The 23,540-nt window shown below is 45.5% G+C and overlaps 1 protein-coding gene across 5 annotated transcripts in view; it reads right to left on the reverse strand.

Annotated features, from left to right (window-relative positions):
* Positions 1-23,540, reverse strand: part of pom121 (POM121 transmembrane nucleoporin) — a 98,568-nt gene that overhangs the window by 12,412 nt on the left and 62,616 nt on the right. For 3 of the 5 annotated variants that reach the window (XM_038813797.1, XM_038813796.1, XM_038813800.1), the window contains 3 exons: positions 18,751-18,942; positions 7,699-9,522; positions 3,678-3,716 (listed from right to left, as the gene is read on the reverse strand). In XM_038813797.1, the coding sequence (XP_038669725.1) occupies positions 3,678-3,716; positions 7,699-9,522; positions 18,751-18,942 (2,055 nt within the window). The remainder of the gene's footprint in view (positions 1-3,677; positions 3,717-7,698; positions 9,523-18,750; positions 18,943-23,540) is intronic. The other 2 variants (XM_038813799.1, XM_038813798.1) reach the window with 1 other exon arrangement.

The following is a 23,540-nucleotide window of genomic DNA, read 5'->3' on the forward strand; positions in this document are numbered from 1 at the left end:
CATGCATGCACAAAATTCCAGAGATTGTGTGGAACCAATGTTAATCAGTCTGTTGGTGCTGGAAACTTGCTTCATCTTAAAATCTTTTAAAAAAATATAGCTCAATGTTTTCTAACAACAGCTACCTATACTTGGGTTGTACAAACAAATATATTTCAACCGATTTGTTTTTTTGATCAGTTTACAGCACTAGAAAGATGGAATTTCCTCATTTAGTACCCTGCTGCATAGAACCCCTACAGTGCAGAAGGAGGGTCACCGAAGCCCATTCCCCATCCTATTCCCATAACCCCACTAAATCCACCTAACCTACATATCTTTGGACTGTGGGAGGAAACCGGAGTACCCAGAGGAAACTCACGCAGACACAGTGAGAACGTGCAAACCCCACACAGTCACCCCAGGCCAGAATTGAACCCTGGCACTGTGAAGCAGTAGTGCTAATCACTGCGTCACCGTGTCGCCCTGACTGTACAAAGAACAAAGGCATCATTTCAAATCACATTTGAGGGCCAACTGTTTTGGATTTCTCCTGAAAACACAACAGGCGACTTGGCCTCCATATGTGCTTAAAAAACCCAAAAGCTCTATTTTGCACTCGCAAACTTTAGTTGTGAGCAGATAGAGCATTGTAAATTGTACCTGTGTTTCGAGGTTGACCACTGGAGACGGTAGTAGAGTTGCATGTAGTGAAGTAACAGCAAATAACTGGTCTGTACCGGTTTCAGCCCAATTTTAACATACCAGCAATACAATGCTAAATATATTCTTGAAAAGGGCTTAAAAGTTTCACCATGCTCACACCCACTGCCTTCGAATCCTGAAAGCGCAGATGGTCGAAAGAACAATAAAAATTTAAAACTGGGCTGTTCAGTAATGATTTGTCAGATGTCGAGTTAGAACTGTGGGAAGTGCCTGCTTGGAAAAAGCAGTAACATTTAAGAGAATATTTTGGAAGGAGACCATTCAAAAAGTACAGTACATTTTTAAACCAAAAAGTCACTCTCAGGATGAGGGCAACACTGCATTTATTGCTCATCCCCAGTTGTCCGAGATGGTACTGTGGTAAGACTTTCACAATGGATAGTCAGGTAATTCCAAGATTTTGCCCAAGTGATGACAAAGGAAGAAGAGCGTGACTGAGAGATGGTGGTACTGCTTTGCTACTGCTTCTCTTCTTGCTGGTAGGCATCATGGGTAGCGAGGTGCGCCTGAAGTTAAAATTGGTGAGTTGCTAAATGCACCCATATGCCCTTCAGCTGGTGGAGATAAGTGACACAAACACGGAACAAGTAACCTGCTGAGTCCCAGATAGTGTTGAACTGTTCTTCAAGCAGACCAGCGCTGAGTATTCCATTGCAATGCTCAATTGATCTTTATAGTCAAGAGGCATTGAGGCACCAGAAACAAGACACTTCTCCAGAGTACCCAGCCTGACCTGCTCGTGTCAGCATATGGCTTGTTCAGTTACGCTGCTGGTCAATGGGGCCCCCTTTAAATTAATGGCGGGGGACTCGGCAACAGAAGTGGCAAGATCTTTTCTTGTAAGAGATAATCACAGTCTGAAACACGTGGATTAATATTATTTGTCACATGTCAACCTAAAATGAGATGTTTCCCAAGACCTCCTGCAGCCAGGTACGGGCTGCTTTGTAATTCAGCATAGAAATCTGGCTGAATCACATCCATGATCTTCCACAGTCAGGACCTTATTCCAAGGATGATTCATGAAGCACATCTAGGATGATCAGGTTCAGGAACTCCATCAGCAATGACCTGACCATCTACAATTATAAACAGCTTCCTGTGTTTACGTAGTTTAGCCACTGGCGTGTTCTCTTATTGCCCTCAATTTTGCTTGAGAACCATGGAAGCTCTACTTGCTCAGATACTGCCTTATGTTGTAGCCTGCATCACCATTCTTGATTTTCAGGCATCCTGATTAATTAAAAAATAAGAACCGAGTCCATCACCCCACCAAGAAGGAAACTTTTAGCCTAACAGTACATGCTGTGAAGAGACTATTGTATTTAGACCAAAGTGGGCTGCAGAGTATTCTGAAAGAGGGTTAGTTTCCGGATGTCGGCATCATGGGCCTTTCTTGGAACCTTAAATGATCCAAGGTTGCCACGCGGATAAAAAAAACTAAGAAACAAAGGATAATAAAAAGCTAATTGCAGTGAGGCAGCCAGTATTTTCTCCGATCGGCAGTTCTGAATCCGCCAAGAATGTATATAAAAAGAGAGAAAACAAGATCGGTTCTCTCCGAATTGACCCATTTTTTGGCAGTTCTATTTGGCAGTAAAAGATGCTGGTGTTGAAGCAGGTCTCGGAGAAGAGAGCACACACTAAGTTACTGAGTTTGTTATACAGTTCGAAAGAGCAGCAGGCCGAAGATCGGAAGGGGGACTGTCTGGATTGAACAAGACTCCAGTGTTACTATTCAATGCCACCAGAGCTGACTAGTTCATTTCGAGGCACTGGAGAAAGGAGTGTCCACAACTTCTGTGCCATCAGGAATGCCTTGGCCTGAGTGAAATGGTTCATTGACATGTACTTTGTCAATGTTAACTGTCTCCGAAGATTTCAGATGGTATGCAGTTGCGGGTGAATGCAACTTGAGGGCTGAAATGATTGAATGGGAATTGAGAGATCCTATGTAGCTGATGCAGAGTTAGAAAGATTGCGAGACTGCAGCAATGCATGGAAAAATGAGAGTACTTGCAACTACATTAGGCGTACCTTTGGCATTGACTACTTTAAAAAAAATTTAGAGTACCCAATTCATTTCTTCCAATTAAGGGGCAATTTAGCATAGCCAATCCACCTAGCCTGCACAACTTTGGGTTGTGGGGGCGAAACCCATGCAAACATGGGGAGAATGTGCAAACTCCACACGGATAGTGACCCAGAGCCAGGATCGAACCTGGGACCTCGGCGCCGTGAGGCAGCAGTGCTATCCACTGAGCCACCGTGCTGCCCCCTTTGCATCGACTACTTGAACTGAGTTCTTTGTTTGAAACATCCTTTGCAAATGAATGCTTGAATCAGATGGATTGGTTTTGTAGGGATTCCTTTCTTTTAATAGTTGTCAGTCCCTGTGAGGTTGTAATAGTATATAACTGGAGTTGCCTTGCCGATCAAGCAACAAAAACAATGTATGCTCCAATTTCTTACGGTACCTGTTTTACATGGAATATTTGGGCACACATTACCACCTACCTAAAAGGAAGCTACTATTGACAGTGTCAGAGTAAAGAGAAAGAATACAACTCTATTGCAATTGTCAACAATTACTCTGATCATTTTAGGGTACGTTTCTCACGATTGATGCAGTGCCATAAAAGAAGAATATAGTTTTTTCCCCATATCAAAATCAATTCTTTGTTACGTATATAGATTACTCCCATTTTCTGCTGCCCAGGTTAAGTGAAAGGTAACTTACTGCAGCAGCAGCTATGGTTATTAACAACTGCATTGTCTCCACAAAGAGCTGTGCCATTTCCATTAAGCAGCTAGTCTCGCTGGAGCAGAGAGCAGAGGCAACAGAATCAAGTCAAAATGATCTTCCAAAGCAGAGAGTTTTCATTTTAATGTGTCTCCTTTGCTACTGGTAGAAAGTAGCCAGCAGTGAGCAGCCAAAGCTTACAGAACACTGCAGCATTGCATTAACTTACCAGTCCCAAAGTTCAAACTGGGAGTTCCAAAGTTGAACCCTAGTGGAAAAAAAAGGTGACTGTCACCAGCAACAATTAATCATTAAAGTTTGCTTAAAACAAAATAATGCACTTACAAACACTGCATTCACATCATTTAAGGTAGACTCTCACTGGCCTCAACACATTTTTGAAGATTTGTCTAGTGATTCAGCTTTTTCCACAGGAGCTGGAACCAATAATCGCTGGAGAGCAATACAAGAACTTCCATAATCTGCAATGATTCATGAATGCTTTGACTAACTCTGGCTGGAAAATATATTTGGATATTACAGGAGGATGGGGTCAGCTTTAGCTATGTTCTTTACAAATTGCTTTCCCCTTTGGATAAAATCCCTGAGTTCAATCCCTTAAACCACGCCATTGACAACGTAAATATCAATAAGTTGATTCATAATAAGTCAAACCACTGCAATTTTATTAATTTACGCTCTCGTTCTGTAGTAATTAAGCAAATTCCACATTGCCATTTTAAGACCTCTAACCATCACTTTTCCCATACGTACAATAATTGATTGAGCAAACACGTACCAAATAAACTCAATTATGTTTATATCTTCTCCACTGGCCAAGGTCAGATTTTAAATGGGAAAATTTCAATCGTTCAAACAGGGATTTTTCAACTTTATCCAATCGTTAAAGCAATAAATTACAAATTATATTAACTCTACCATGTAGCTTCTGGACTATGAACACTGCTTTTCATTTTGATATTGTAGCGTATCAGTACTGCTCCCACACAATGGCAATTAGCAGGAACGAACTCTCGGCTGCATGAATCTAAACTCAGAATCAGAAATCACAGTGCAGAATAAAGCAGTTTGAGCCTGCATGCCGATTAGAACACTTCCATTTGGCTTATCAAGTCTAATGCCATTTCCCTGTCCCCTTCCCTGTAACGTCTGAAAATCTGTGGCCCACGTGAAGAAAATCAGCCAGGGTTTTAGCTTATAACTGTCCAGTACTCCTTACTTTGACAAAGTCATCCACACTTGAAACGTTAGCTCCCTTCTCTCTCCACAAATACGGTCAGACCTGCTGATAGTCCAATATTTTTTGTTCCTGTTTTTCCCCCCCCCAGATTCCAGTATCCGCAGTAATTTGCTTTTAACTCCTTACTGGATATTGATCAACAACGGGATGGGCTGTCATGCCGTCTGCAATTGAACCTAAGGGGTGATGAGGTACCCAGTCGTGAATCTTTTTAGCTCTTTCATTAAGAATTGCAACAACTGACAATCGACTGGAGGATATTGGTAGAGCTTTTAGAAAGAGATCTCTGCGAAGACCATCGCTATTCTTCTCACACAAAGAACAGTCATGAAGACAAAATGCCGAGGGAATTGTGCTTCAATGGGAGTCAGCATCCTCAGAAGAGGAACGTGAAGAAACACAATTATACAAAGATTTATCTTCTAATGCAGTGAAAAGGACACTTATTCACTGGAATTAAATCTATCAGGGGTAAATTTGATGATTTGTGCAATAAGAGTTAACAAGATCCAACATCAGTTTGCATGACAACGATCATGTCTGACCAATGTCCATGACCTTTTGAGTCAGGGACCTCTCACATGAACTGAGGAAATCCTGAGTGTACCTGGATTTTAAAAATTCATTTTACAATGTTCCACCCAATTAGCTACTGATTAAGCTCAAAGTGAAAGGACTGAATAAACTGTGAATGAATAAGAAATAGGTTAAAGGGCAGCACGGTGGCCCAGTGGTTAGCACAACCGCCTCACGGCGCTGAGGTCCCAGGTTCGATCCCGGCTCTGGGTCACTGTCCGTGTGGAGTTTGCACATTCTCCCCGTGTCTGCGTGGGCTTCGCCCCCACAACCCAAAAATGTGCAGAGTAGGTAGATTGGCCACGCTAAATTGCCCCTTAATTGGAAAAAATAATTGGGTAATCTAAATTTATTAAAAAAAAGAAATAGGTTAAAGAGGGAAAGACCACAGTTAATTGTTTCAGGAGTCATGGCAGGGATGCATTTTAGTTACTATTGTGGGTGATATAAAAATTAAGTGGATGGACAATTCTGAGGAGATGGTTTGGGAAATGCAAAATTAGACAAAAGGATGTAACGGGTTGAAAGAAAAGGACGATTAAATTCATTGACTTTTAAAAAATAAATAAGAGTAAACAATTATTCCCCCCCCCCCCCAAATTAAGGGGTAATTTAGCGTCGCCACTCCACCTAACCTGCACATCTTTGGGTTGTGGGGGTGAAACCCACGCAGACACGGGGAGAATGTGCAAACTCCACACGGACAGTGACCCAGGACCGGGATTCGAATCTGGGTCCTCAGTGCTATCTGCTGCGCTGCATGCCGTCCTGATTAAATTCGTCAATGAGTAAAAAGCACTGCATGAAGAAGTGTGTAACGTCGACTCCATCAATAGTGTTGAAATAGCCACGGATAAAGTTGAAAAATACCACTAAACAGTAGCATTGAAATAGAACAAATGAATTCTGAACTGTACAGCCAAAACAGCATGAGAACAAGTTAGAAGAAATCATGCTCACATTAATTCTGGGAAAAGTCATAAAATATGCTTTTAATTGTTGATGGCTGAAAGGGTCAAAAATCATACAGGTTTAAATAAACCCAACAGGATCATTTGAGCTGCTGCTTGCCAGCTGGCAAATTCTTAAAGATCAAAACAAGTAATATGAAAATTACAGCAACAGATATGCATCCAAGGACCCCTTATTATATTAATTACAGCAAGGATATAGTCACACAGCTTACACCCCAAAATTCAATCAATCATTATGCAGCTGCCGCCCTTGTGTGCCTTACATGAACACTGGATAAGGGGAGGGGGTATGGGTACCACAGCTCAGGCATACTGAGGCTCAATCTACTCATTCAGACAGACAAGCGAGATGCTCTGGCAATATTTCAAAGAGGAGCAAAGAATGCACCTGTCGCCCTGGCCAACAACCATCTTATGAACAGTACAAAATCAAATTAACTGGTTATTCAACTCTTTGTTTTTGTGGAATCTTCTTATGCACAAGTTGGCTGCCAGATTTGCTTGCATAATGACAATGACTATATTTCAAAAATCCTTGGATTCACTCGAGGACATTTTGAACACATAGCAATTGCTATGGAGTCACACAACAGAAGAATCCAATACCTTTACAAAAAGAAATGGCAGAAAACTTGCAAAAGTACTGTAAGTCTGCCATGAAGACATCATCAATCTAGTTTCTATTGTGAACACACTAGACATCAAAACACACAATGCAAAGAATGAGAAATTCTCACTGGTGAAATGAGATTTCTGGTCTCAGACTCTGTCATGTGGCTAACATTAATCTGCATCATGCCAACAATGGTAATGAATCCAAAAAACCCTGCAGAGCAGGAGACTATTCGGCCCATCAAGTCTGCACTGACCCTATAAAAGAACACTCCCCCTTCCCCCCCCTTCCCTATCTCCGTAATGCCATGCATTGATCATGGCCACCCAACCTGCATATCTATGGACTGGGGAAGGAAACGAGTCCCCAGAGGAAACCCGCGCAGACACGGGGAGAAAGTGCAAACTCCACATAGTCACCCAACGCCGGAATCAAACCCAGGTCCCTGGCTCTGTGAGGCAGCAGTGCTAACCACTGTGCCACCCAGGGCATTATACCAGTGCTGCCCAAAAGCAGAAGAAATTTCCAAAGCCTAGCACAGGTTCTCCCCCATATAAAGGAACACAAAACACCAAAAGAGCAATGCAGCAAGGCAAGTTAAATTTAATTAAGTCAGACCATTGTAAGAAAGCATTATGATGAGAGGTATAAACCAATTTGAAGAGCCCGGCTGCAAATTCCACCAATCTTATCAAAGTAATATCAGAATTCAAGTAACTAGAAACAACACAGGCCACACTAACTTCTGACCAGAATAAAAACACGCGTGCAGCAAACCCGGACAACTTTTTAAATGCCAGAAGGTTAGGAATAAAGCTTCACTCACCTCTAAAGGCAGGTTTATTCTCAACTGTGTTTGTAGCTCCAAAGTTGAACTGTGGAGTGCTCTGGTTCTGCTGGCCCTGGTTAGTCAATGGCGAACCAAACATATTTTGAGATGATGCCGTCGAGGTGGAAGTGGCAAATGGGACGGAAGGGTTTGAAGAGCAAAATCCACTCTGGCCTGAACCGAAGAAGCCAGCTGTAGCCATATTTTGATTTGGCGCAGCAATAGTGAAACCGCTGGTTGTTACAACTGGCTGGTTTGATGAACCAAAGCCAACCACCTGCGAAGAGCCAAAGATCGACCCAGTTGTACCACCGCCTGAACTCTTGGCAGCGTTGAATATTGGAGCAGTAGTGGAAGAGATGGTTGTGCCAAATGAGAAAGCACCAGAGGTGCTGCCAAATGATTGTTGCGTAGAAGTTGATCCAAATCCAGTCTGAGTCGTAGCACCTCCGAATACTGGCTGGCTGGGGGTTCCAAACGTAGACTGTGAAGTGGTGCTCGGAAAAGCTGACTTGACAGTAGAAGTCCCAAAGTTGAAGGGAGTAACAGCATTGCCAAAGGCAGGAGTTTTACTTGGAGTTTGTTGCGTTGCTACAGCATTAGTTCCAAATGTTGATTTACTGCCTGAACCTCCAAAGTTCAGCTGGGTAGTCGGACCTCCGAAAGGTGGCGTGCTTGTCGCATTACCAAACAGGGAGGTTTTTGTCGAGTTTCCAAATGCGAGGGGAAGCTGGCCACTTGAAGTGGTAGACGGTGTTGATGCCGGAGTGCCAAAACTCCCAAATAAATTTGAAGATGATGCAATGCTCGTTGTTGCCTGGCTTGTAACCACTGTTGCCTGTCCAAAGGCAGCTAGTGGGCCAGCTGATGTTGCAACTATATCTGCAGGGCCCTTCCCAAATTGGAACACAGCACTGGGTGCAGCAGTGGTGGCTGTTGAAGGGTTTGAACCAAACTGAAACAGTTGCTGGGCTGAAAGGCTGTTGTTTGCATTAGGTGCTGTACTCGGTTTTGAAGAAACAGCAACATTTAAACCAAAACTAAATGGAGCTTTTGAGCTCTTGGCTTCTGAATCAATGTTTGAACTTGCCAATGTAGTGGAGGCTGCAAATGGGAACAGATTTGAACTTGACTTTGACGAAGTTGTGAGAACAGTAGTTTCAATGCCAACTGCAGCTTGAGTTGACTGACCAAACGTGAATGGTGCGGACGTGGTGGTTGAAGTTGTCTGTTTCGGAGAGTTCCCAAACACTGGTTTGAATGCAACCGTTGAGGTAGCGGGATTTGATGTGATTGATGCCACCAAGGTTGTGGGTGTAGTAACTGGCATTGCCAAGCTCAATGCCGGCAAGACTATGCTGGTCTGGTTTGCCACTGGCAGACCAAACACTGGTTTAAACCCAGGTGTGCTGGCAGATGAAGGAGCTGGGGCACCAATGGCTGCTGGCATCGCAGTCACTGTGCTAGGCAGGCTAAAACTTGTGCTCGGAGGTGCAGAACTCCCAATATGTGCAGCTACACTCATTTCAGGTCCTTTGCTAACTTTACTTTCCTGTGCACTAACCAGAGCAGAAATCTGGCAGGAGTTAGTGGTGGTGGTGATGGCTTTGGTGGCAAGCTTATTGATTGGAGTTGTAAGTGGCTGGTTAATTGAGGGACATGAAAAGTTCAAAACATCAATTGGCTTAAATCCTGCAACATCAGTTTTCATCGTCGTAGTAACAGTAGTAGTGGAAGGAGAAAATAAATCACTCTTAAAAGTGTTAACGGAAGGCTCCAACGCTTTAACCATGTTGCTTGAAGTCACTCCATCAACAGAATCTGGGAAGGGAAAGAAAGGTAAGATAACAAGCCACATCAGCAATCAAGGGTTTAAAACCCCAAAAGAATGCTCTGCAACTCTTTGGTCACCAACATGAACTCTCCCCTCGACATACCGGTAAGCATTTTGATACATTCTGTTTTCACAGACAGCTCAAAATAAAACTTTAAAAGCTATCCTCTTCTATGAATCCTCTATGTTATTGCCTCAAATACACACTTAGGCAGCGAGTCAACTGCAGGAGACCCAGATCTGTAACAAATCCTAAATGCAGAACTCATTCTTGTGGCAGAATTGCTTCAAAGACTGATGGTTAGAAGTAATAATAGGTAATTTAATAGGATCTAATTATTTTGGGGTTGTCAGTTATGTAAAGTCGCAGGCCAACACATTACAGTAGGAATAGGTAGCAAATTATAGTTCACTGACCACAATACTGAACTCAGCACCCACCCCTGCAATAATAATCCACAGTATATAGTTGCGTTAATATGGTAAAACATCTTTGGATGCTCAATAAGAGCATTATTAAATAAAAGCCACATTAGGACAAGTGTCTGAAAATTTGCTCAATGTTACAACATAGGCGGTGGCCATTCAGCCCTTCGTGTCCTTTCTATTCACCACTCTTTCCCAAGAGCCTGGCAAATCTTTTCCCTTCAAATTAATACAATCCTTTTTCAAAGTTACTATTGCATCTGCTTCGCTTTCAGGCAGTATATTTGGACGTTAACTCACTGTGTAAAATAAAATGCTTCACCTTTGGTTCTTTCGACATTTATCTTAAATCTGTGCCTTCTGGTTACCAACCCTTCTGCCACTGAAAACAATTTCTCCTCATACACGCCACTTAAATAACTCATGAATATCCTCATCAAATCTCCATTTAACTTGTGTTGCTCCAAGAAGAACAACTCCAGATTCTCTCATCTCACCATGTAACTGAGGTCCCTCATCCCTGCTATGATTCCAATAAACCTCCCCTGAAACCTCCTCAAGGGGAGGCAATTTATTTCAACGTGTAGTGCTTAGAATTGTACATAATTCTCCAGCTGAGGCCTCACCAGTGGTTGATAAGGTTCAGCCTAACTTCCTTGTTTTGTGCTTCATGTCTGTATTTAAAAAGCCAAGGATCCCATGTTTTTTTTTGGCTTTCTCAACTTGGTCTACGACCAAAGATTTGTGTACATTCACAGGTCTCTCCATTCCTTTTTCTCCCTCAAAATTGTACAATTCACTTATATTCCAGCTTCTCATTCTTCCGAACAAATTATTTCATTTCAGAATTCTGTTAGATTTCATCTGGCATAGAACATAGAATTTACAGTGCAGAAGGAGGCCATTCGGTCCATCGAGTCTGCACCAGCCCTTACAAGGAGCACCCTTCTCAAGCCCACGTATCTACCCTATCCCCGTAACCTCCACTTAACCTTTTTGGACACGAAGGGCAATTTAGCATGGCCAATCCACCTAACCCGCACATCTTTGGACTGTGGGAGGAAACTGGAGCACCCGGAGGAAACCCACGCAGACACAGGGAGAACGTGCAGAACGTGCAGACAGCTGGTTTGTGATGCAGAACAAGGCCAGCAGCGCGGGTTCAATTTCCGTACCAGCTGAGAATTCTGAATTCTCCCTCCATGTATCCGAACAGGCGCCGGAATAGGGCGACTAGGGGCTTTTCATAGTAACTTCATTGCAGTGTTAATGTCAGCCTACTTGTGACAATACAGGATATTTATCTTTTTATTTGAACTACATTATTGAGTATCACATCATCAAAGATTTCACATTTATGCCCAGTTTGTCCAGCAAATCTCAAAAAGAGCACTGGTTCCAATACTAGCCCCTGGGGCACACCAGTGTATAGCTCTCTCCAGCCTGCAAAATATCCATGTACCATTATGATCATAGAATTTACAGTGCAGAAGGAGGCCATTCGGCCCATCGAGTCTGCACCAGCCCTTGGAAAGTGCACCCTACCTAAGTCCACACCTATCTCCGTAACCCCAACCATTTTTTTGAAAACTAAGGGCAATTTAGCATGGGCCTGCTGCCCCCCCCCCCCCCCCCCCCCCCCCCTTAGCCAAGATTATATCTGTACTGCGGATGTTCCTTTAATCCCATGGACTATATTCTTGCTATCAAAATGCCTTTTAAAGGATGAAAAAGGAAAGCACCGAGTGAATGGAGTATTTCTTTCCAATTCAGGAGCCTGTTAAAGGACAATCAAACTTTTAGTGAGTAGTCAAAGCAACACTTCTTGCTAAGCCTTTGAATATAGTAACTCGAATCTAAGTTTGCAAGGGGGAGATGGTCCGTCCAACACAATCAGGATGCTAACAGAAAAAAACAAATGAGATCTATTTGATGATCAGTAAACGTAAAGTGCAAATATAATCGGAAGGGGAAGACATGAACGACAACTTTTTAAAAAAATTTAGAGTACCCAATTATTTTTTTTTCCCAATTAAGGGGCAATTTAGCGTGAACAAGCCACCTAACCTGCACATCTTTGGGTTGTGTGGGTGAAACACACGCAGACAGGGGGTGAATGTGCAACTCTACACGGACAGTGACCCAGGGCCAGGATTCTAACCCGGGTCCTCAGCGCCGGAGGCAGCAATGCTAACCATTGTGCCACGTACCGCCCCATACGACAATTTTTTAACGTCTCCTGAAGAAAATGTTCAGCGTGGCGGCGGTTTGGTGATGAAAATGTCCATAGCACAATGTCCCATATCCAACACCTGGTTTCAGCTTCAAGCAGTTCGAGGTCAGTTTGGGGATTATTTGGCAAAATGCAAAACAATAACTCCACCATTCTGCCCCAACCACAAACTCAGATGAGCATCCACAATTGAAGCAGAACATTTTCTCATAACAAACAGGTTATGACACCTCTGCCAGAGATCTCTATTCAAAATTAAAATATGTTTTGCTTTAGGCTCGTGTCCATTAAGAACTGGAATAATGTTAGGAAAAGAAAGGCATTTTGAAGGGATTGATCATTTGTATTGGTGACCATAAGAAATAAGGAATCTGTAACCAATCATTATTTGTCAATGCACTTTGTCGATTATTCTTTTGTCTACTGTATATGAACTGTGTATGTTCCCTTCTCCGCAGAAAAATACTTTTTAAAAAAAATTTAGAGTACCCAATTCATTTTTTCCAATTAAGGGGCAATTTAGTGTCGCCAATCCACCTACACTGCACCTACCATGCAAACACGGGGAGAATGTACAAACGCCACAAGGACAGTGACCCAGAGCCGGGATCGAACCTGGGACCTCAGCGCCGTGAGGCAGCAAAGATAAGAAAAATACTTTTCGCTGTACTTCAGTGCATGTGGCAATAAATAAATCAATCAATAAGATATTGTGTTAAGTGTTTTTAATTGAATGTTTCTGTACCTGGAAGGTTAGAAGTTAGTTTCATGCTGGGCAACAGTGTTTGTATGTATGGGGGTTGGTTTAAGTTCCAACTGTATTGTGCTCAGAGAGAGCTGTGGTGTGAAGAATAAAAGGCATAAGCATATGGGTGCGGCTTAGAACAAAGAACAAAATAGCACAGGAACAGGCTCTTTGGCCCTCCAACCCTGCGCCGACCATGGTACCTGCCTAAACTAAAACCGCATGCACTTATGGAGTCCATATCCTTCCATTCCCACCCTATTCATATATTTGTCTAGATGCCCCTTAAATGCAGCTTTTGTACCTGTTCCCTCCTCCCCAGGCAGTGCGTTTCATATATTTACCACCCTCTATGTAAAACATTTGCCAGCACATCAGTTCTAAACTTTTCCCCATGCACTTTAAACCAATGTCTCCTGGTACTTGACTCTCCTACCCTAAGAAGGGATCATCTTTTACTAAAAGAAAAGCCATACCATGGAGTAATGGTTAAGAAAACAAGTGCAAAGATCTGAAGAGCAGCTGATCAAGGAAATGAGAGAAATAAAGAAAGGTTTCTAAAACGTCTGAGGTTAAGGGTACGAGAACAGAGCACTGGTCAGTGAAGACAGACCAAGCATGAAGAAGGCTGAGATGCCAAAACGTTTTCTGAAAATGAAAATCGCTTATTGTCACGAGTCGGCTTCAATGAAGTCAGAGAAGGGGGCAAAAGAGGGGGAGGTGTGGCGCTGCTAGTCAAGGACAGTATTACGGTGGTAGAAAGGATGCAAGATGGGGACTCTTCTTCCGAGGTAGTATGGGCTGAGGTTCGAAACAGGAAAGGAGAGGTCACCCTGTTGGGAGTTTTCTATAGGCCACCTAATAGTTCTAGAGATGTAGAGGAAAGGATGGCGAAGATGATTCTGGAAAAGAGCGAAAGTAACAGGGTAGTTGTTATGGGAGACTTTAACTTTCCTAATATTGACTGGAAAAGATATAATTCGAGTACATTGGATGGGTCGTTCTTTGTACAATGTGTGCAGGAGGGTTTTCTGACACAATATGTTGACAGGCCAACAAGAGGTGAGGCCACTTTGGATTTGGTTTTGGGTAATGAACCAGGCCAGGTGTTAGATCTGGAGGTAGGTGAACACTTTGGAGACAGTGACCACAATTCGGTGACCTTTACGTTAGTGATGGAAAGGGATAAGTATACCCCGCAGAGCAAGAGTTATAGCTGGGGGAAGGGCAATTATGATGCCATTAGACATGACTTAGGATGTGTTGGTTGGAGAAGTAGGCTGCAAGGGTTGGGCACACTGGATATGTGGAGCTTGTTCAAGGAACAGCTATTGCATGTTCTTGATAAGTACGTACCAGTCAGGCAGGGAGGAAGGGGTCGAGCGAGGGAACCGTGGTTTACCAAAGAAGTGGAATCTCTTGTTAAGAGGAAGAAGGAGGCCTATGTGAAGATGAGGCGTGAAGTTTCAGTTGGGGCGCTTGATAGTTACAAGGAAGCAAGGAAGGATCTAAAGAGAGAGCTGAGACGAGCAAGGAGGGGACATGAGAAGTCTTTGGCAGGTAGGATCAAGGAAAACCCAAAAGCTTTCTATAGGTATGTCAGGAATAAAAGAATGACTAGGGTAAGAGTAGGGCCAGTCAAGGACAGTGGTGGGAAGTTGTGTGTGGAGGCTGAGGAGATAAGCGAGATACTAAATGAATACTTTTCGTCAGTATTCACTCAAGAAAAAGATAATATTGTGGAGGAGAATGCTGAGACCCAGGCTATTAGAATAGATGGCATTGAGGTGCGTAGGGAAGAAGTGTTGGCAATTCTGGACAAGGTGAAAATAGATAAGTCCCCGGGGCCGGATGGGATTTATCCTAGGATTCTCTGGGAAGCCAGGGAAGAGATTGCTGAGCCTTTGGCTTTGATTTTTAGGTCATCATTGGCTACAGGAATAGTGCCAGAGGACTGGAGGATAGCAAATGTGGTCCCTTTGTTCAAGAAGGGGAGTAGAGATAACCCCGGTAACTATAGGCCGGTGAGCCTAACGTCTGTGGTGGGTAAAGTCTTGGAGAGGATTATAAAAGATACGATTTATAATCATCTAGATAGGAATAATATGATTAGGGATAGTCAGCATGGTTTTGTGAAGGGTAGGTCATGCCTCACAAACCTTATCGAGTTCTTTGAGAAGGTGACTGAACAGGTAGACGAGGGTAGAGCAGTTGATGTGGTGTATATGGATTTCAGTAAAGCGTTTGATAAGGTTCCCCACGGTCGGCTATTGCAGAAAATACGGAGGCTGGGGATTGAGGGTGATTTAGAGATGTGGATCAGAAATTGGCTAGTTGAAAGAAGACAGAGAGTGGTAGTTGATGGGAAATGTTCAGAATGGAGTTCAGTTACGAGTGGCGTACCACAAGGATCTGTTCTGGGGCCGTTGCTGTTTGTCATTTTTATAAATGACCTAGAGGAGGGCGCAGAAGGATGGGTGAGTAAATTTGCAGACGACACTAAAGTCGGTGGAGTTGTAGACAGTGCGGAAGGATGTTGCAGGTTACAGAGGGACATAGATAAGCTGCAGAGCTGGGCTGAGACGTGGCAAATGGAGTTTAATGTGGAGAAGTGTGAGGTGATTCACTTTGGAAAGAATAACATGAATGCGGAATATTTGGCTAATGGTAAAATTCTTGGTAGTGTGGATGAGCAGAGGGATCTCGGTGTCCATGTACATAGATCCCTGAAAGTTGCCACCCAGGTTGATAGGGTTGTGAAGAAGGCCTATGGTGTGTTGGCCTTTATTGGTAGAGGGATTGAGTTCCGGAGCCATGAGGTCATGATGCAGCTGTACCAAACTCTGGTACGGCCGCATTTGGAGTATTGCGTACAGTTCTGGTCGCCTCATTATAGGAAGGACGTGGAAGCTTTGGAACGGGTGCAGAGGAGATTTACCAGGATGTTGCCTGGTATGGAGGGAAAATCTTATGAGGAAAGGCTAATGGACTTGAGGTTGTTTTCGTTAGAGAGAAGAAGGTTAAGAGGTGACTTAATAGAGGCATACAAAATGATCAGAGGGTTAGATAGGGTGGACAGCGAGAGCCTTCTCCCGCGGATGGAGGTGGCTAGCACGAGGGGACATAGCCTTAAATTGAGGGGTAATAGATATAGGACAGAGGTCAGAGGTGGGTTTTTTACGCAAAGAGTGGTGAGGCCGTGGAATGCCCTACCTGCAACAGTAGTGAACTCGCCAACATTGAGGGCATTTAAAAATTTATTGGATAAGCATATGGATGATAAGGGCATAGTGTAGGTTAGATGGCCTTTAGTTTTTTTTTCCATGTCGGTGCAACATCGAGGGCCGAAGGGCCTGTACTGCGCTGTATCGTTCTATGTTCTATGTTCTATGTTCTAAGTTACTGTGAAAAGCCCCTAGTCGCCACATTCCGGCAGCTGTTCGGGGAGGCTGGTACAGGAATTGAACCGTGCTGTTGGCCTGCCTGGGTCTGCTTTAAAAGCCAGCGATTTAGCCCAGTGTGCTAAACCAGCCCCTATCTGAAGTCATTTTCAAGTTTCACAGATTTTACTGTGAAACAGGAGTTGAAATAACTATGGAAATCGGTGGCTGGATCTCGGAATTTTTGTAAAAGTAGTAAAAGACAAAGTGAAAAGGGGTGGGATGAAAGCCTGGACTGGATTCAGTCTTAAAAATGGAATGAAAGCTTTGTTTTAAAGTGTAGTTTGAAAATTTGGACTGGATTTCGGAATGCAAACCACCAAAGGAAAATATTATTATAAGAACACAAGAACTAAGAGCAGGAGTAGGCAATCTGGCCCCTCGAGCCTGCTCCACCATTCAATGAGACCATGGCTGACCTTTTGTGGACTCAGCTCCACTTTCTGCCCGAACACCATAACCCTTAATCCCTTTATTCTTCAAAAAACCATCTATCTTTATCTTAAAAACATTTAATAAAGGAGCCTCAACTGCTTCACTGGGCAAGGAATTCCATAGATTCACAACCCTTTGGGTGAAGAAGTTCCTCCTAAACTCAGTCCTAAATCTGCTTCCCCTTATTTTGAGTCTATGCCCCCTAGTTCTGATTTCACCCGCCAGTGGAAACAACCTGCCCGCATCTATCCTATCTATTCCCTTCATAATTTTCTATGTTTCTATAAGATCCCCCCTGGATCCTTCTACATTCCAATGAGTACAGTCCCAGTCTACTCAACCTCTCCTCGTAATCCACCCCCTCAACCCTGGGATTAACCTAGTGATTCTCCTCTGCACACCCTCCAGGGCCAGTACGTCCTTTCTCAGGTAAGGAGACCAAAACTGAACACAATACTCCAGGTGTGGCCTCACGAACACCGTATACAATTGCAGCATAACCTCCCTCGTCTTAAACTCCATCCCTCTAGCAATGAAGGACAAAACTCCACTTGCCTTTTTAATCACCTATTGCACCTGTAAACTAACTTTTTGTGACTCATGCACTAGCACACCCAGGTCTCTCTGCACAGCAGCATGTTTTAATATTTAAATAATAATCCATTTTGCTGCTATTCCTACCAAAACGGATAACCCCTCATTGGTCAACATTGTATTCCATCTGCCAGACCCTAGCCCACTCACTTAACCTAGCCAAATCCTTCTGCAGACTTCCTGTATCCTCTGCACTTTTTGCTTTACCACTCATCTTAGTGTCGTCTGCCAACTTGGACGCATTGCCCTTGGTCCCCAACTCCAAATCATCTATGTAAATTGTGAACAATTGTGAGCCTACCACTGATCCCTGAGGGACACCACTAGCTGCTGATTGCCAACCACCCATTAATCCCCACTCTTTGCTTTCTATTAATTAACCAATCCTCTATCCATGCTACGACTTCACCCTTAATGCCATGCATCTTTATCTCATGCAGCAACCTTTTGTGTGGCTTCTTGTCAAAGCTTTCTGGAAATACAGATATACCACATCCATTGGCTCCCCGTTATCTACCGCACTGGTAATGTCCTCAAAAAATTCCACTAAATTAGTTAGGCACGACCTGCCCTTTATGAACCCATGCTGCATCTGCCCAATGGGACAATTTCAATCCAGATGCCTCGCTATTTCTTCCTTGATGATAGATTCCAGCATCTTCCCTACTACAGAAGTTAAGCTAACTGGCCTATAATTACTTGCTTTCTGCCTAGAATGTTTATGACAGAAGATTTTAAAACATGTTTTTCAGTGGAGTTTGGAAACTCTCATGTGATAATCACCTCGTGGGCATTCTGAGGAGAAAACCACAGATACCAATTTGGGCGGGACATGTGTATTTGACCAAAGATAATTTGCTTAAAAGGGACTTTGTAATTTGTGTTAATCTTAAAATTGATGTGTATTTGTTAAGCTAAGGGGCGAGTAAAGGAGTATTGTATAATAATCCAACTTTTCATGTTTAATAAATGTCTTTTTTTCTTGCTACAACGAATTAGCGGGCCTGCCACTCTGTTTCTCCATGTTTTATTAAAAAACGGGTAAAAGTTACGGTCTTTTGAGCCAGAGTACCATTCTGGAATCTTCCCATCCAGTAATATCATCTGGGATCGTAACAATAAGGCTGTCCAAACTTATACCTGCACATCACTAGACTATGTAGAATAGTTAGGTTAGTGGAGGAAAGGATTCTGGCTGCTCAAATAAACGGCTCAATCCGCCTAACGGTTCTTAAGTTATTGCACTGACACTTGGAATAAATATCTTCTTTTAACCCTTGTACACATATTGCAGCAAAACTAAGCAGTTGGGCGGTTTCAGCACAGGCCCATTACTACACACCTGAATTGGTAACTGAATTTGTGCAGTTCTGCAGCTTCTTCAAACTGGCCAGCAGAGGGTTGGAGACAATAGCAGAAACGGAGGTGGAAGTGGCTGTTGGGTCAGCCGAGCTTTCTTCTGCAGGGGCATTAAGTGCTATCGACAATGAGGGTGCTGTTGCTGTCGTCACAGGTGCTGGCAACTTTGAAGGCTCTGTTGACAGCAAGAAACATCATGTAAATCTCATCACTAACACGTGCAAAAGTGTCAATGAGCTTTAATAGGCAAAGAGTAGACTTTCTATGGTCATGCCCAATTAAGAGAAAGCAGGTTGTATGCATCATTGTATCAAAAATGTGTTCAAACCACAACATAAAAGATAGATAATTATAAAAACTGACTGTAAATGGGTCGGAGTTAAGCATGAGATCCTGTTGCTGAATGACTTATGATTTCTGAAGAGCAATTCTCATCTTATGATGGGATGAATGATACCAAATGATAGAAACTCCCTTTTTTTGCCTTCAGTGACCATTTGGGTGCATACCATGGAGCCTAAAGGGTAACTACTTATTTAAATCAACGTTAATAATACTTGGAAAACTGAATCATGTGCAGCTTCCTTCAGGCTCAGGGGATGCCAGGTTGCTGATATGAACTAAGCTCAAGAGTGAATGTTCCATCAATGAGGTAACTTTTAAAAGCAGGCCTTTCCAAACCTCCAAACTTTAAACAAGACAAACCTATCAGCAAGGAATGAAAGGGAACTGTGGTCTTATACATGTTTGAAGGCTGTAATTGGGGCAGTCCTGTTCAGAATTGGAGTTGCTCCCTTCATTACAAAGAGAAACTTGGGAATGTTTAACTGGGCTCAAGGTATTTTATAAGAACCCTGTAAGTGAAGAATTGGAGGCAGCGATTACCCAATCTTTATAAAGAATATTCTAAGTTCCCCAAAGGTAGTCAAAAATAAATACAGTTCTTAGTATGGCAGCAAGTCACAAAGACCAACACTTCTCAAGTTCCATCTGTGATCTTTGTATTAGTACCTGACCTCAAACAGGCAGAGGACAGGTAGCTACGAGGGCCAATAGCTCTGGGCTATGGTAAAAGAGACAACCAAGGCCCTTGGTCCTAATCAGTATCACGCATTCTCCATTGGAAATGTACTGGTTGGGCACAGGAGGAGGCTCAGCTTTGTTATCCATGGCTAAATAGAATTTGTGATGTTCTTGCCGGATGGCCTGATTTATATTACAGGAACACTTGTATCTAAAGCTATAACCGATTTCAACATTAAGTGTGGGACAACGATATACAAAACAACAGATGAATAACGGTATGATCATGCTCAAGCAACCTCTCTCCCAGCTCTCCAGTCAGTCTGAGGTCACCCGACTCCAACATTCACTGATATACTTATGAGACTCCTAGTGGTCATTCAGTGAATTACAAAACAACCTTGACATCACCACAGAATTCACTTTGCTCGCCCGGAAAATGGCCTTCTGAGGTAGAGAGTACCCAGCATCCATCTAAATGCCCCCGCCTCCCCAAGAGAGGAGAGAAAAAGTGTATGCTTTAAATGTTGATGCAGCTTTACTGTAATGGTCATTTTTAAACACGAGTGCAAAATCAGGTTATAAACAAAGGCAAAGGTATGAAATGTTATGAAGTTTGACAAGTTGTCACAAAAGAGGACAGGACTTCCGGTTGCGGCTATGCGGAGCTAAGCCGCACGTTCGGCAGCTCCCGCTAAAAACGGACTTGGGGCTCTTTTCAGGGCCCCCAACGGAGCTTCTTCGACGATTCCTGATGTGGGAAGGGGTCTGCAGTAGATCCCCAGGGTCCTATGGTCCGGACCAGGAGTGGGGTGAGCAGAAAAGCGGTGGCAGCGCCCCTGGAACAGTGGGGGAAGGGAAACAAAATGGCGGCATGCGGAGCCCTCGAGGAGCTGAGGCAGTGGGCGCAGGAGCAGCAGGAGACTCTTCTGCGCTGCTTCCAGGAGCTTACGGTGGAGCTGCTGGAGTCGCTGAAGGCTACCACCAGAGAGCTGATGGAGACTCAGACAGCCCAGGGGGCCGCAATCCGGGAGCTACAGCAGCAGGCCTCTGAAAGGGAGGATGAGGCCGTGGCCGTCGCGGGGAAGGTGGAGATGCACGAGGCGCTCCATAAAAAGTGGCAGGAGCGGTTCGAGGAGCTGGACAACCGGTCGAGGCAGAAGAATTTACGGATCCTGGGCCTCACGGAGGGGCTGGAGGGGTCGGACCTGGCGGCCTATGTGGTCGTTATGCTGAACTCGTTAATGGGAGCTGGGTCCTTCCAGGGGCCCCTGGAGTTGGAGGGGGCCCACAGAATTCTGGCTAGGAGGCCCAAGCCGAATGAGCCGCCACGGGCGGTGTTGGTGCGGTTTCACCGGTTCGTTGACCGGGAGTGCGTGCTCCGGTGGGCCAAGAAGGAACGAAGCAGCAAGCGGGAGAACACGGAGGTGCGGATCTTCCAGGACTGGAGTGCGGAGGTGGCTAAGAGAGGGCCGGGTTCAACCGGACGAAGGCGGTGCTCCACAGACGGAGTGTGAAGTTTGGCAAGTCTGTGGGTCACCTACAAGGACCGGCACCATTATTTTGAGTCCCCGGAGGAGGCATGGGCCTTTCTGCAGGCCGATAAACTGGACTCAAACTGAGGGTCAAAGATGGGGGTTTTTGTATGAAAATGTAACTGTGTTTAATTTTTGCTCTGGATGGGGGGGGGGGGGGGGGGTTTCTCTGTTTAATGCAAGATGTGTGTTGGCTTTAGGGTGGGTGGGGCGACGTCTTTATGTCTTTTTGTATGGATCAGGTGGACGGGTTCAGGCAGGGTGGTAAACTGGGAGTGCGGGGAGCTGGTGGTGGGGACTGGCAATGGGAGTTGCCCTAGAGGAGGCGGGGATGGGCACGGCGAAAGCGCAGGCTTTGATAGGGGGCGGGGCTGAGAAGCGCAGGCCTTTGTTGGCTGTTATTTTCCCGCGCACGAGCAGGGGGGGGGGGGGGGGGGGGGGGGCTGCTGATGGGCACGAAGGAGGAGGAGTAGTCCCACGTGGGATGGGGTCGGAGGTACGGCGGGAGTATTGGGGGGGGGGAAGAGGGGGGTACCGGGTTGCTGCTGAAATGGCCAGGAAGGAGCTGGAGTATGCAGGGGGTGCTTGGGGGGGGGGGGGGGGGGGGGGGGGGGGGGGGGGACAGTTGCCGCCGTGGGGAACAGGCTGAGCGGGGGGCGCTGGCCAGTGGCGGGCAGGAGATGGTTTATGGCTAGTCGGCAGGGGAGGGGGGCATGGAGCCCTCTGATCCGGCTGATAACCTGGAATGTGAGGGGGCTGAATGCCCGGTCAAACGGGTCCGGGTGTTTGCGCACTTGAAGGGGCTGAAGGCGGATGTTGCCATGCTCCAAGAGACACACCTGAAGGTGGCGGACCAGGTTCGACTGAGGAAGGGGTGGGTGGGCCAAGTATTTCATTCAGGGCTGGATGAGAAGAATCGGTGGGTGGCGATCCTGGTGGGAAAGAGGGTGTCGTTTGAGGCGATAAAGGTGGTGGCTGACAGTGGCGGGAGGTATGTGATGGTGAGTGGTAAGCTGCAGGGGGAGCGGGTGGTGTTGGTGAATGTTTACGCCCCAAACTGGGACGATGCGGGGTTTATGCGGCGTATGTTGGGCCGCATTCCAGGCCTGGAGGTGGGGGGGGGGGGGGGGGGGGGGGAGAGAGAGAGAGACGGACACGACACTTCAACACGGTGCTGGATCCCCCATTGGATCGATCCAAGTCCAGGACGGGTAGGAGGCCGGCAGCGGCTAAGGTGTTGAGGGGGGTTATGGATCAGATGGGAGGGGTGGATGCCTGGAGGTTTGCGAGGCCAAGGGCCAGGGAGTACTCGTTTTTCTCCCACGTGCATGAGGCCTATTCTAGGATAGATTTTTTTGTCCTGAGCAGGGGGCTGGTTTCGAGGGTGGAGGATGTTGAATACTCTACCATTGCCATTTCAGATCATGCCCCGCGCTGGGTGGACCTCGGGCTGGGGGAGGAAAGGGACCAGCATCCGCTCTGGTGCTTGGAGGTGGGTCTACTGGCAGACGAGGATGTGGCCGGGAAGGTTCGGGGGTGTATTAAGAGGTACCTTGAGGCCAACGATAACGGGGAGGTCCGAGTGGGGATGGTCTGGGAGGTATTGAAGGCGGTGATTTCCATCCGAACCCATAGGGAGAGGGGGGAGCAGAGGGAGAGGGAGAGGCTGATAGGGGAGATGGTGAGGGTGGATAGGAGATATGCGGAGGCTCCGGAGGCGGGATTGCTGGGGGAGCGGAGTAGCCTTCAGGCCAGGTTCGACCTATTGACTACCAGAAAGGCGAAAGCTCAGTGGAGGAAAGCACAGGGGGCGGTGTATGAATATGGGGAGAAGGCGAGCAGGATGCTGGCATACCAGCTCCGAAAGCGAGACGCGGCCAGGGAGATTGGGGGAGTGACGGATAGAGGTGGGAACATGGTGCGGAGGGGGGTAGACGTTAATGGGGTCTTTAGGGACTTTTATGGGGAACTGTACCGGTCTGAACCCCCAGTGGGGGGGGGGGGGGGGGGGGAGGGGGGGGGGGGGGGGGGATGGGGCGCTTCTTGGACAAGCTGCGATTTCCGAGGGTGGAGGAGGGGCAGGTGGAGGGACTGGGGGCGCCGATTGAGCTGGAGGAGCTGGTTAAAGGTATAGGGAGCATGCAGTCGGGGAAGGCACCGGGGTGGGATGGGTTTCCGGCCGAATTTTATAAAATGTATGCGGACCTGTTGGGCC

The sequence above is a fragment of the Scyliorhinus canicula genome, chromosome 12 (genome assembly GCF_902713615.1).
Source record: "Scyliorhinus canicula chromosome 12, sScyCan1.1, whole genome shotgun sequence".
NCBI lineage: Eukaryota > Metazoa > Chordata > Chondrichthyes > Carcharhiniformes > Scyliorhinidae > Scyliorhinus > Scyliorhinus canicula.